The sequence below is a fragment of the Dictyostelium purpureum genome (genome assembly GCF_000190715.1).
Source record: "Dictyostelium purpureum unplaced genomic scaffold DICPUscaffold_585, whole genome shotgun sequence".
Taxonomy (NCBI): Eukaryota; Evosea; class Eumycetozoa; order Dictyosteliales; family Dictyosteliaceae; genus Dictyostelium; species Dictyostelium purpureum.
The window spans coordinates 1-13,410 of record NW_003519919.1 but is presented as its reverse complement, the minus strand read 5'-3'; the positions used below and the strand labels follow the sequence as shown (position 1 = coordinate 13,410).

The 13,410-nt window shown below is 22.5% G+C and overlaps 6 protein-coding genes across 6 annotated transcripts; 4 read left to right on the top strand and 2 right to left on the bottom strand.

The window, feature by feature from the left end:
• Positions 1 to 223: 223 nt before the first annotated feature.
• DICPUDRAFT_159601 (uncharacterized protein) lies at positions 224 to 1,740 on the top strand (the record flags this gene model as incomplete). The annotated part of the gene is made up of 2 exons (XM_003294530.1): positions 224 to 698; positions 803 to 1,740. 2 exons carry the CDS (start codon positions 224 to 226, stop codon positions 1,738 to 1,740), a joined length of 1,413 nt encoding a protein of 470 aa, XP_003294578.1.
• Positions 1,741 to 2,131: 391 nt separating this feature from the next.
• Positions 2,132 to 4,175, top strand: DICPUDRAFT_159600 (uncharacterized protein; the record flags this gene model as incomplete). The annotated part of the gene is made up of 2 exons (XM_003294529.1): positions 2,132 to 3,520; positions 3,591 to 4,175. 2 exons carry the CDS (start codon positions 2,132 to 2,134, stop codon positions 4,173 to 4,175), a joined length of 1,974 nt encoding a protein of 657 aa, XP_003294577.1.
• A 421-nt stretch (positions 4,176 to 4,596) lies between these two features.
• Positions 4,597 to 5,092, top strand: DICPUDRAFT_85040 (uncharacterized protein; the record flags this gene model as incomplete). The annotated part of the gene is made up of 2 exons (XM_003294528.1): positions 4,597 to 4,921; positions 5,019 to 5,092. The coding sequence occupies 2 exons, from the start codon at positions 4,597 to 4,599 to the stop codon at positions 5,090 to 5,092; spliced, it is 399 nt and encodes a 132-aa protein (XP_003294576.1).
• A 496-nt stretch (positions 5,093 to 5,588) lies between these two features.
• Positions 5,589 to 6,256, top strand: DICPUDRAFT_59128 (uncharacterized protein). Its single transcript, XM_003294527.1, has 2 exons — positions 5,589 to 5,718; positions 5,799 to 6,256. The coding sequence occupies exons 1-2, from the start codon at positions 5,631 to 5,633 to the stop codon at positions 6,158 to 6,160; spliced, it is 450 nt and encodes a 149-aa protein (XP_003294575.1). The 5' UTR covers positions 5,589 to 5,630; the 3' UTR covers positions 6,161 to 6,256.
• A 1,380-nt stretch (positions 6,257 to 7,636) lies between these two features.
• On the bottom strand, positions 7,637 to 10,065 carry DICPUDRAFT_43640 (uncharacterized protein; the record flags this gene model as incomplete). Its single annotated transcript, XM_003294526.1, has 4 exons — positions 7,637 to 7,827; positions 7,899 to 9,144; positions 9,196 to 9,710; positions 9,774 to 10,065. The coding sequence occupies 4 exons, from the start codon at positions 10,063 to 10,065 to the stop codon at positions 7,637 to 7,639; spliced, it is 2,244 nt and encodes a 747-aa protein (XP_003294574.1).
• A 1,758-nt stretch (positions 10,066 to 11,823) lies between these two features.
• On the bottom strand, positions 11,824 to 12,668 carry DICPUDRAFT_93244 (uncharacterized protein). Its single transcript, XM_003294525.1, has 2 exons — positions 12,208 to 12,668; positions 11,824 to 12,128 (listed from the first exon to the last, which is right to left on the bottom strand). The coding sequence occupies exons 1-2, from the start codon at positions 12,637 to 12,639 to the stop codon at positions 12,012 to 12,014; spliced, it is 549 nt and encodes a 182-aa protein (XP_003294573.1). The 5' UTR covers positions 12,640 to 12,668; the 3' UTR covers positions 11,824 to 12,011.
• Positions 12,669 to 13,410: the final 742 nt, after the last annotated feature.

Here is a 13,410-nt window from a genome sequence, read left to right as displayed (position 1 = left end):
TTTTATTTTTTTTTTATTTTTTAATTATTTTTTTTAAATTATTTTTTAATAAAATAAAATTTAAATTTTTTTATTTTTTTTTTTTTATATTACAAACTATTTTTTTTAACATTCTTATTACATTCAGTTTAAAAACAACAATTAAATGGTTTTATATTTTTAAAATATTTCTTTTTTTTTAATTTCTACGTATTTCTTCTTTTATTCACCGACCACCATTATAATGATAAAGATAAATAAAAATCTAATTACAACAACCTTATATAAAAATTTATGTATAAATAATTATAAACAATGTTTTTATAGTACATTTAATAATATTTACAATACTACTAGTTATAATAAAAAAACCAATGATAATAATAAAATAATCAATAATTGTTATAAAAAAAGATTTTATTTATCACCACCTCCACCATTATTCAAAAATGTCAGTAATATAGAAACATCAAGTGAACCAATTGATAGTTCGGTTAATAAAGATGATTTAGAAATTAAAGATCCTTCAATTATTTTTAATACTGTTTGGAATAAAATGGAACAAAAATATGGAAAAGAGAATATGAAATTTCCACAAGAAATTATTTTAGTTGCTGGTGCACCAGGTTCAGGTAAAGGTACCAACACTCCATTTATATGTTCAGTAAGAGGCATCAGTTCAACACCAGTTGTAATGTCATCATTATTAAATAATACAGGTAATGTAAAATAATAATACAATCAATCAATCAATCAATCAATCAATCAATCAATCAATTTTTATGATTATAATTTATTAATAAAATTATTATCATTATAATAGAGGCAAAAGCAATAAAATCAACAGGTGGTATGGTTAGTGATTCGTTTGTATTTCAAACCATTTTAGAAGAATTAAGAAAACCAGAATACAGATCAGGTGTTGTTGTTGATGGGTTTCCAAGAACCACAATTCAAGTAGAGTTGGCCAATTCGTTATATGAAAAAATGAAAGAGATGAGAAAGGCATTTTTTAATACACCAATAGCACATGGCTTTCCAAGACCTATTTTCAGAGTAACAGTATTGTTTGTTGAAGAAAAAGAATCAATTGATAGACAATTGAGAAGAGGAGAAATCACAAGAGACACCAATAAGAAATTAAAAGAGCAAGGATTACCATTGTTGGAAGAAAGAGATACAGATTTATCAGAAGAAGCGGCAAGAAAGAGATATAAAATCTTTAGAGATCATTATTCAACTCTTCAAACATTGAAAAAACATTTTCCATTCTCAATTATCGATGCATCAAAAACATTGGATAAGGTTCAACAGGCCATTCTCAAAGAGTTCAAATATCAATCCTCATTGGAACTCACTCAAGAAACTTATGATTTAATTCAACGTATACCATTAGTGACTGAACTAACTCAACATGCCAGAGTAGATTTAATCCAACGTTTAGATAACTATCAAAATAGACACACAGATTTATTTACTTCGGTAGTTCATGTAGTAGAAAAAGAATTTATTCCAACTATTCGTCGTCAAGCTATTGCCGGTAGTGCCTTAATTAGAGTAAATAATAGTATTTTCTCTTCACCATTAGCAATAGATATGGCATTGGACGTTTTATCCGAACGTGGTTTCCGTGCTACTATCGATATTCGTACAACCTATATTCCAATACGTATTGACCCTACAACTTATGAAATTACAAATTTATCTCAAACTGAATATCAATTTAAAGTAGATTTCGAGAAACCTGTAATAAGAGATTAATTAAAAATGTTATAATAATATTAAAATAAATAATAATATTTTTAAATAAATTATAAAAGAAAGAATTAAATATATCATATATTTATTTGTTTATTTATTTATTTCTTGACAATTGTGGGGGAGGCGCTTTTTTTTTTTTTTTTTTAAAAAAAAATTTTTATTTTTTTTAAATTTTTTTTTTTAAAAATTTTCATTATATTTAATTTAATAACAACAGCATTAATAACTAAATCTATTTAACTATAATAAAATTATTTATTTATTTATCTATTTATTTATTTATATTTTATAATAATTAAAGTCAATAGTATATATATTTTTCATTTGTTTCATTGTATATGTCGATTAAAAATTAAAATTTTACAATTGTACTTTTTTTTTTTTTTATAAAATGGATAGCAGCGATAATGATGTTGAAATGAAAGATATTGATGTAGATTCAACTAAAACAACACCAACATCAACACCAACATCAGCAACAACATCAACTGGTAAAACACCAAAAACACCAACTAAAAGAAAAAAGTTAACAGAAGAAGAAAAAAAGAAAAAAGAAGATGACAAAAAGAGATTATTAGAGGAGAGAGAAGCAGAAAAGAAAAAGCGTGAGGATGATAAAAAGAAACGTGAAGAAGAAAAGAAAAAGAAAGAGGAGGAAAAAGAAACAGAGAAAAAGAAACGTGAAGAGGAAGCTGAAAAAAGAAAAGAGGAAAAGAGAAAGAAGGAGGAAGAGAGATTAAAGGAAAAAAAGAAACGTGAAGAGGAAGCTGAAAGAAAAAAAGAGGAGATTGAAAAGAAAAGATTAGAGCAAGAAAAGGCCAAAGAAGAAGAGTTGAAAAAGCAACCAAAACTTACCCAATTCTTTACACCAATTCAACAGCCAGTAAGAATTAAAGTAAATTCTAATCAATTTATACAACCCATTGAATTACCACCACATACCGAACTTTACCAATATCAAGTACCATCATATGCAAGATCTATAGAAAGTTTTAAAGAGGCAATCGGGTCACAATCGTACAGCAATTTACCAAGAGATATTTCAAGTTCCAATCAAGAAAAGAAGAGATATTTTTCAAATATCGAAAGAGTGAATCCAGCTAAGAAAGGTCAAAGAAATATTAAATTTAAAATGCCAATTAAATCATTACCAGGTGCTATTATGCATCATGACCTAATATCAAAGCTTAGCGTATTGAAACTCTTAAAATTCCACGACAATTACAGACCATCCTATTATGGTACATTTTCAAAGAGAAGTAAATCTATTACTGCCAAGAACCCAATTAAGAAAGATGAAACTATCGATTACGATTACGACAGTGACGACGAATGGGATGAAGAAAAAGATTTAGAGGGTGATGTAGAAAAAATCTCGTCAGATAATGAAAAAGAAGAAGAGGAAGAAGAAATTGAAGACGAAGAGGATCAAGCATGGATTGAAAAAAATGATCAAAATGAAGAAGAGGAGGATGATTCAATTCATACCAAAAAGAAAAAGAGACGTTTAGAAGAAAAAAAACCAATAATATTGGAACCATATTTTACAAAATATCCATTATCAATTTTAAAAGATCAAGAAAATAATATGGATACAACAATAACAACCACAACAACCACAACAGCACCATCAAATAATATTGATTTAGAATTTTTAAAAATATTTACAGTTCAACCTTTAGAGCCAACACCAATTAAATTAGAACCAATAATAATAGAAAAACCAACATCATCAATCAAAGAAGATTTTCCAATTAAAGCACTACCAACTTTATTATATGTATGTTTTTTAAATCATGATATTGTTTTATTATTATATGTATTAATATATTTCACTCTTTTTAATTTAGATTATAAAAAATAATAAATTACCATTTAAGAAATTAGTTCAAATTTTTACAAAGAATTTCCCACATATAAATCAACGACAGATCAAAGGTAAATTAAACGAACATTGTATTTATAGTCACAGAGCATGGTCAATTAAACCAGAAAGTGAAGATATAGTAAATCACCCCATAGATCCACAATATCCAATTCCTGACATCCCAAAACCAACTAAAGAAACTGAAATTGAAAATGATGAGGAAGAAAATAATGAAAATATAAATAATAGTAATAGTACAACTATAAATACACCCTCATTACATAATAATAATAGTAGTGGTAACAACAATAATAGTAGTAATATCAATAGCAATAGTTTAAATAAATCACCATCAAAATCACCCACCAAACCTACAAAAGCTTCAAAAAAGAAACAGCAGCCGGTTGCAGTTCAAACAAATTCTTTATTAAATTATTTTTCAAAAGTGGAATCATCCCCAGTTGTTACTAAAAGTGAACAACCAAATTCATTAACACCAGCAAAAACTAATGCGGACTCAAATGAAACTTCAACAGCAACAGCAACAACAACAAATTCAACTTTATAAGAAGGAGATTGAATTCATTAATTTTATTAATAATTATAATAAAAAAAAAAAAAAAAAAAAAAAAAAAAAAAAACCCAAAACAATTTATTTTCATATAATCTAAACATTTATTTTTCTCTTTATTTTTCTCTTTACTTTTCTTTATTTTTGAATTTTTTTTTCTTTCTTTGTTTAAAACATTTAAAGTTTAGGGAAAGATAATTGTTATAATCTATTAAATAGATATATATTATATTTCTTTTTTATAATAATTTCATTTTTTAAAATTAATTTTTTTTTCATTTCCACATTTTTATATTATGTTTATATTTCCATTTTTTGATTTATTGTTAGTATTTATTGTCATAGCATCTTTTGTTTTAATAACTTTAGTTAATTTATAAATTAAAAAATAAAAAAAAATAAAAAAAATAAAAAAAAAATGTTAAAAAAGATTTTTATAATTTTTATATTTTTACTTTCTCTAAATGGTTGCTTTGCAAACTCAGCGAATAGATACCGTGATTATCTAAGTTTTAATGGGATGAAAACAGAGTTTAGGGCTATAAACAACTCTGGAATTGTAACAATTACTGTTGAAGCAATTGGTTTAATAGACTTTAATAGAAGTGTAAGCTCCAAGTTCCCCATTAAAGAATTAATCCCCAATACCCATATTGCAACTGTTATAACTGGTACATGTAATGGCTCAAGCTATCCACTTAGAGTAGCATTTTTTGAAAAGATGATTTTTATTCAATCATTAGGTAACTATTAAATAACTTTTTAAATAAATTATTGTTATAATTATTATTAATAAAATTTATTATTGTAATGAAAATTAAATTTATTTAATAATAATAGAACCCACTGTTAATGATTGCTCTGCGATTGCTGTAGATCCATTCACAATAGAATGGGTTTCTTCATGGAATTAATTCTAGATTAAAATTTTATTATTACAATAAAATTTACAAAATTGTTTTTTTTATAGTCACACAACATACTCATATTATCCAAGTTATTTTAGATTTAATAAAGATTTTCTAAATTAAGGTCATATTAATATATGATCCAATAATATAAACGTTTAAATTTATTGTGTCATTTATTATTGCAATTTTTTAAAAAAATATAAAAATTAAAATTTCCCACACACCCACACACAAACACTAATATATCAAATAACAACCACTATATCACTATACTTAGCACCATTTTTATTATTGTTTTAAAATATGGATTTTTTTTAAATCTATAAAAAATATTTATAAAATATTAGTAAAAACTTTATCACTATTATTAATATTTTTAATTATTATCATACTAATTTAAATTTTAATTTAATTAAAAATAAAAGAGAAAAGAAAATTAAAAAAAAAAAAAAGAGTATAAATTAAAATAAATTTTACATTTTTAATTCATTAATTCAACAAACAATTAATTAAATAAATAAATTAATAAAAAGTTTAAAAAATGAAATACTTAGTTCTCTTCTTATTTGCTTTATTAGCAGTTGCTAATGTCTCAGCTTACCAATGTGGTAGATATCAATGTGCTCCAGGTATGTGTTTAATTTTATTTTCTATTTTTTATAAAAAAATTAAATAATAATTAACACCTTTATTATAAAAATACAAATAGGTCACTCATGTATCTGTGATGCCGGTGTTTTCAGATGTGTTTACAGATGTGAAGAATTAACTATCATTCAAACTGTTACCAATCATTGGGTTGACGGTGAACAACACCCATCAGTTCAAGTATCTGTTGAAATTATTAACCACACTAGCCGTACTGTTAAAGATATAATCATTGCCACTGATGTTAGTTTAAATTCAAATCAAATGTGGGGTGTTGAAAAATGTGAATTAATTGAAGGTCTTACATTAATTGACTTACCATCATATGTTGAAATTGCCCCAGGTAAATCACACACCTTCGGCTACATTGCCAAAGGTAACACTAGTGCCCACTTATGGCCACAACGTGTTTACATCATGTAAATTGATAGTTTACATTTTTAAAATATAAAAAAAAAAAAAAAAATTTTAAATAAAGTCAAATTCCTTTTTTATATATAAGATTTTAAAATTAAATATAAATTTCTTTTTTTTTTTACAAAATAAATCTTTTCAATAACCTTCACCAAACCATTGAGTCATGTCTTCTTCTCAAAGAATGGAATAGTGTATGATGATTTTAACAAAAAAAGATGAAAGAGTCCACAACAAATAATAATTTTTCTTTAAATATAACCTTTATATTTTCAAATTTATTTAACAATAATATTTTATAATTTCTTATTATAATCTTTTTTATTTTTTTTATCTTTTTTTATTTTACATTTGCTATTTTAATCTTTTTTAAAAAAAAAATTAGTTTAAGGATAAAATTTTCCAGATGATCAAAAAATAAACAATAACCATAATTTTTAATCACTGCATGAGAAAAATAAAAGAAAAAGAAAAATAAATAAAATAAAATGACAGTATTTTTTAAAAAATACGTTATTTTTAATGTATATTTACCGTTTAATTGATAAAAAAAAGGATTTACCATAACTAATAGTATTGAACATAATAGGCGTATACAATTCGGATAATTCTGGATTGTTGATTTTGTGGATTTTGTAAAATTTGTTGAATATGGTGTCTATCGATTGGAAAAGCAAAATTGATTGGTGCAGTTTGATGTGGGAAGGTGTTGATGTTTCTATTGCTTCTGATTAAACTATTGAAGTTGTTATTATTGTTGTTATTATTGTTGGTTAAGAATTTAATTAATCTTGAATCAAAATAACCAAATAAAAAACTGATGATAACAATTAAAATGGTATAAAAAATTATTTCAAGATCCATTTTATTTTAAATTATGATTATTAATTAAAGAGGATTGGTAAATTATTAATATAAAAAGCTATTTAAGTTATTAAATATTATTGTATTGATTGATATAATAAATAAATAAATGTAAATATTTATTTGTATGTAGATAAAATAATAAAGAAAAAAAAAAAAAATTTCTTTGGCAATTAAAATTAAAAAAAAAATTATAAATTTAAAAACTTTAAATTAAAAAAAAAAAAAATTTTAAAATTATTATAAAAAATAAATAGGGTGTGGCACACAATTCATAGTGGTTGTTAAAATTTTTTTAAAAAATTAAACAGATGATTTCTTCCATAGGAAAAAGTAAATCCAATTGTGTATTGTAGAAATTTATAAAAAGTAGTTTTTTTTAAATTTTTTTTTTTTTTTTTTTTTTTATAAATAAAAAATTAAAATTAATTTTTAAAAATAAAAAGATGATTTACTAAAAATTAAATATATTAAAACATTATGAAATTTGAACAACATACATATATCAGATACTAATGTCAGTATATTTTTTCTTTTTTTCTTTTTTAATTTAAAGTTTTTTATATTTTTTTTTTTTTAATTTTAATTACCAAATAAATTTTTTTATTTTTTTTCTTTAATTTATGTAAATTTTTTTAATTTAATACCGAGAAGTTTTAATTTAAGTCTATTCTTTTTATATAAAATAGCTATAGCTACACTCGATGCAACAACAAAAACACAGGGTACAACAACTGCTACGGGAATTATCCAGTTGTTTTTATCTTTTATACAGTCCGATTTGTAATCTGATGTTACCAATACACTGAAATCTGTATGAATAATTAAACTATTGTTAATATTGCAATTTTTTTTAAAATTTAAATGTTTTTAAAATAATTACCAGGATCAATAAAACAAGAATATTCACAATGGGGTAAATTTAGTGATAAAATAATACCGTTTTCGAGTGTATTATTATTGGTTGTAATAGTGTTAATTGAACTTGATAAGAATGTTTCCCTTCCATCTGATATTACTTTATTGATAAATCTACCTATTAATTGATGTGAATTTTTGAATACTTTAATATAGTTAACATCTCTTTGATTATTTGCATTTGATGAATCGATTACTGTTTCTTTTTCATTACATTTATTATTATTGTTACCATTGTCTTTGTCAGACACTCTCGATACGAATGACAATGTAAGTGTATTTAACGAGTTTTGATATTGATAATTTGAAATATTAACTGATATTTTGAGTGATTCTTTTGGAACAATATAAGTTGTACTTCCGAATTGAAATTCTTTTTCTTTGGTAACTTCTTCAATTGTATAGATTATTTTTGATAAATTGTTTATATTTTGTTCAAAAGTATAAATATTATTTTGCTTATTTGTAACAATCCAATTATTTTGTAATGTATGATTAGCAACAACAGTACCATCGATTGAAATTTCATTTAATTCAATAACTGATATGTTAAAAGCTGTTTGTTCGCTGTATATTTGTGCACCACCATAATTTGTATCTACTTTTGTTTCAACAGGTGGAATTGTTGATTCTAATTCTATTTTAGTTGAACAATCAAAACCAATATAATCTTTTTGGCAAAAACATGAACCAGTATTTGTATTACATTGACCATTGGAAGATGATGTACAATTACTTGGACATTCTTTTATTGTATTGAAATAATTGAAAATACCAACACCAGTGAAATAAACATCGCTATGATTTGATAATGTAACAATAACATTATGGGTACCTGTACCTGGACCTAATAAACATTGAATTTCTGAATTTGATTTTTGTTTAACTTGACAACTATATATTCCAATTTTAACAATATATTCTAATGTTGTTTCAGGAAATAAACCGTAAAGTGTTACATTTCCACCATTAATTGAACATGGTGATACTGATGTAACATAATGAGATAGAACTGAACAATCTGATGATGAATATTTTGTTGGACATTTACATTTATTATTGGGTCCAATACAAACACCACCATTTAAACAATCGGGTATACATATATAATTAGAACAATCTTCTCCATCTCTAGTAGGAATACAATCACAAATACCAGTTTCTTGATTACATGTACCTTGATTACTGCAATTATTTGGACATTGTTTTATCTCTACACATATACCTACGCTATTATCACAATATGAATTGGAACCACATACAGCACATATCTTATTTTCATAATTCATATTTATCATATATTGTGCTAATAGTGGTGGATAAATATTACCAGGACTATTATTATCAATACTAATGGTTGTTAAAACATTGGTTTGGGTAAAATCGTATCCATTTGGAGTTGAGCATGTTATAATATAAAATGTTGAAGCAACAACTTGACAATCAAAACTACCTAATTTAACTTTAATTGATGTTATATTATAACTAAAATATAAACCTTTAAAAACTATTTGTTTTGTTATTCCATTTGGAATAATATTTGTTACATTTGGATTTGTAGGAAATGTTGAAAGTGTAAAGGTTTGGGTTGGTATGGTTGCACTTGCATTTGCATTAAAGGTCACATCAAACATTAATGGTAAATCTTTTTTAAGTATATATGTTGATTCAAATTTTTGAAGAGGTATAACTGGACTCATTACTATACTTGATAATTGTCCAGAAAGCACCATATCTGTTGATTTTTTACCTATATCTTGACCGTAAATATATAAATCTAGTGAAATTTGTTAATATTAGTATGTTTTTTATTAAAAAAATTTATAAAAATATTATTTACATTTATTGGTTTCATTGTACCATGCATTGGGTAAAATTGAAGTACAGAATGGAATTGGGGGAAAATTTGAAAATTGATTATTTATAAACATGGAATTGAAAGCAACATCATTAATAGTTTTAAAACAATAAAAACATGATGGAATTTTTCCACTTAGATTATTATCATTGACCATTATAGATATTGAACAAAAACTTTCATCAATGGAACCTATTATCTTTGAGAATCTCAATTCAAGACTCTTTAAATTTTTAAAATCTGTTGATTTCCAAGATGAAATGTCAAAGTTCATTTCCAGGTACCAAAAACCTACACGTTTTAGATTGGGTGAATTGATAATAAAATTTTTTGGGTCATTAATTTTTGATGGATTAATTGCCCTATCAGAAATTGTAAAACTTTCAATAGTTGGATGAGGAATTAATGGAAGTTCATTATTGACACTAAAGCTCCCAGAAACCTCAATATTCAGGTTTTTTAATTTTTGTAAATTTGATAAATCTATCATTGACTGTGTAATATAAGCACCCTTAATAGTTCTATAATAATATAAAAGAAAGTAAGAAAACTAATAATCAAAAAGATAAATAAAAAGCTATACAAACAATGTCTCAATATTATTACCCAGCGGAATTGAAGAGAATGGTGGAAAAGTAACATAAGCATAAGGATAAACATACATGTATATTGTTCTTATGTTACCACATTTTATTATATTTGAGTAATCAAAAGGGTCTTGATATGAAATAATACTTAAATCGTTAAGATTTTTAAAATTACTCATATCTGGGAGATTTTTTGAATAATCCATATAAAAATATTCTAAAATAGTATTATCTGTACCAACAATATCATTATTTAAGGTTATTAAACTTGTTTGCACTGTTGTAAGGAAATCTATTTGTCTAAAAAACGTAAAAAAATTATAATTAAAACTTGGGTTATTATTAATAACATTGATATTAAAATATTGTTACATTTTTTTTAATGTTTGAATTTTTGAAAAATCCAATTGGAAAATCAAGCTTACTTGTACTTGAAAAAAATAAATTGTTTCTAAAGAAGATGCAACTGATTGTGAAAATACAGTATTTAGTGATGAACCCAAACAACTTTGACATATAATTGTTTTAAGATTAGGATATGGATATGATAAGAATGATGATTGAATATAACCATTATAAATCTCAAAACTATTTAAATGACTTAAACAACTTATTGTTGTTGCATCTATCAAAGTGGTTGAAACCTGTTTTACAGATCTAATTTCAATTTTTTTTTTTTTTGTAATAAAAATATTAAATTTATTGTTTTAAGATATTTATTTATTAATTATTTAATTTTACATACATTTTATATACTATCAAATCGGTATTATCAGTGTTAAGTTTACACTCAATACCTGAAAAAGTACAATAGTCTGTTGGTTTTACTACACTTAATTTACTAAAAAAATTATTTAAACAAGTAACTAAATTTTAAACGAAATTAATAAAGCCATTAAAAAATGAAATTAAAATTTAGTTTAGAAATACCTTCACTTACGGCTAAACTTTGTGAATTTATTTTTATTATTAAAAAAAATATAATACAAATAAATAAAAAATATTTTTGTATCATTTTATATTTAAAAAAATTTATTTAATAAAAAAGAATATTATTTTTACATTAATTTATTTTTTTTTTAAAATTAAAATGATATGCAGACTTTATTTTTTTTGGATCCTCAAGAAAAAAACGTATTTTTTTTAATATCCTCTGATATTTTCAAAAAAAATTTGAAAAAAAATTTGAAAAAATTAAAAAATATAGTTCAGAATGTAAATTTAAAACAATTTTTAACCAATTTTTTTTATTGTATTTCCAAAGTACTATTTGATAATAGAAAAAATCCAAAATAAGATATTATTTTTAAAAAAAAAATTTATAAAAAAAAAAAAAATTTATTACAAAAATGATAGCCACTCTATTAATCTCCAAAAGAAAAACTAAAAAAAAAAATTAAACCCATTTCACAAAAAAAGAAAAAAAAGATAGTATAAAAATTTGAGGCACTGTAATATTATTTTATTTAGTTTTAAATTTTTTAATTTTTGTTTATTAAACTGTAATATATTTTATATAAATTCTATATAAAACCAATATTTATAACAACATTTGGAAAAAATAGATACAAGTTTCTTTGTATCTTCGGTTAATTTTTTTTATATTTCTTTTTTTTTTTTTCTTTTTTTTTTTTTATATTTCTTGGTGAGTTTGTGGTCTGCTTAAACATTTGGGGCATTCAAAAGAACCTTTTTTTAGTTTGAATATTTTTTCATTGTCAGAATTACAAGTAGAGCATTTTAAATCAGACTAAATTCAAAAATTAAAAAAAAAAAATTAGCATTTGTGTTAAAAAATTATTTTTTATTTATAAATAAAATTAACTTACATTGTTTGGATATAAATTGGAATTGTTGTCATCATAAAAAGTTTTTTTTGAGCCATAGCAGTCATAAGAATAATATACCCATGTTAATTTCTTATTCAATTGATTTAAGGTTGATCTTTTTCTTTGTTGTTTTTTATTTTTTGGTACAGTAATAGTGGCAATTATATTTTTACATTGGATATTATTATTGGTGGAATTATTTGTATTGTTATTTATTTTATTTATTTGTGATTTTTTTATTAATTTATCATTTGTATTGTTGACTAAAACTTGACTATTTAAATCACTTCCAATGATTGATATTTTATACTCTTTAAAATCATTACAACTTTTATTGTTTATATCAAAATAGTTTGGAAAAAATCCAAATGATATAAAATCATTTTGTTGATTTGTTAATTTTTTATTTAATTTATTTGATTTTATTTTCATTTTTTTTTTTTATAGAGTTTAATTTTATTATTATAATAAATGGACTATTAAATGTTATCAAAAAATAAAAGCTATTAAAAGTATTATTATTTTTATTATTTTTATTATTTTTATTTTAATTATTATTATTATTATTATTATTATTTAAATAAGATTATAAATTTATTTATTTTTAATAAAAATATTTTTTTTTTTTTTTTTTTTAAATCAATTTTATTTTTTTTTTTTTTTTTTTTAATTTAATTAAATATTTAAATATTTAAATATTTGATTAAATAAATAAATAATTTATTAAAATAAAAAAAATAATAAAAAATTAAATAAAAATATTTAATTCCTTAATATGGTATCATATTATTTTTTTTTTTTTAAATATGAATTTGGGGGTATATACAATTAAAAGATATATTAATTATTTAAAAAAATAAAGAAATAATAAAATTTTAATTTATACAAAATAAACAAATAAAGTATACTTTATATATATAATTATATATATTTATATATATTTATGTATACAATTATATTTATTTACTTTCAAAAGTATATTGGTTTTATAACCAATACCATCCTTTTCAACATTATACAAAACAACATAAAAATTATTATTTAAAAGGATTTGTTTAATTTTAATTATATACATAAAAAGGATACAAGATATATTTTACCACACACACAAAAATAAAAACAAACAAAAAAAAAAACATACTGGCACACTCACTCAAATAAACACAAATATTAATTTTTAACACTCATATAAATATTTATTAT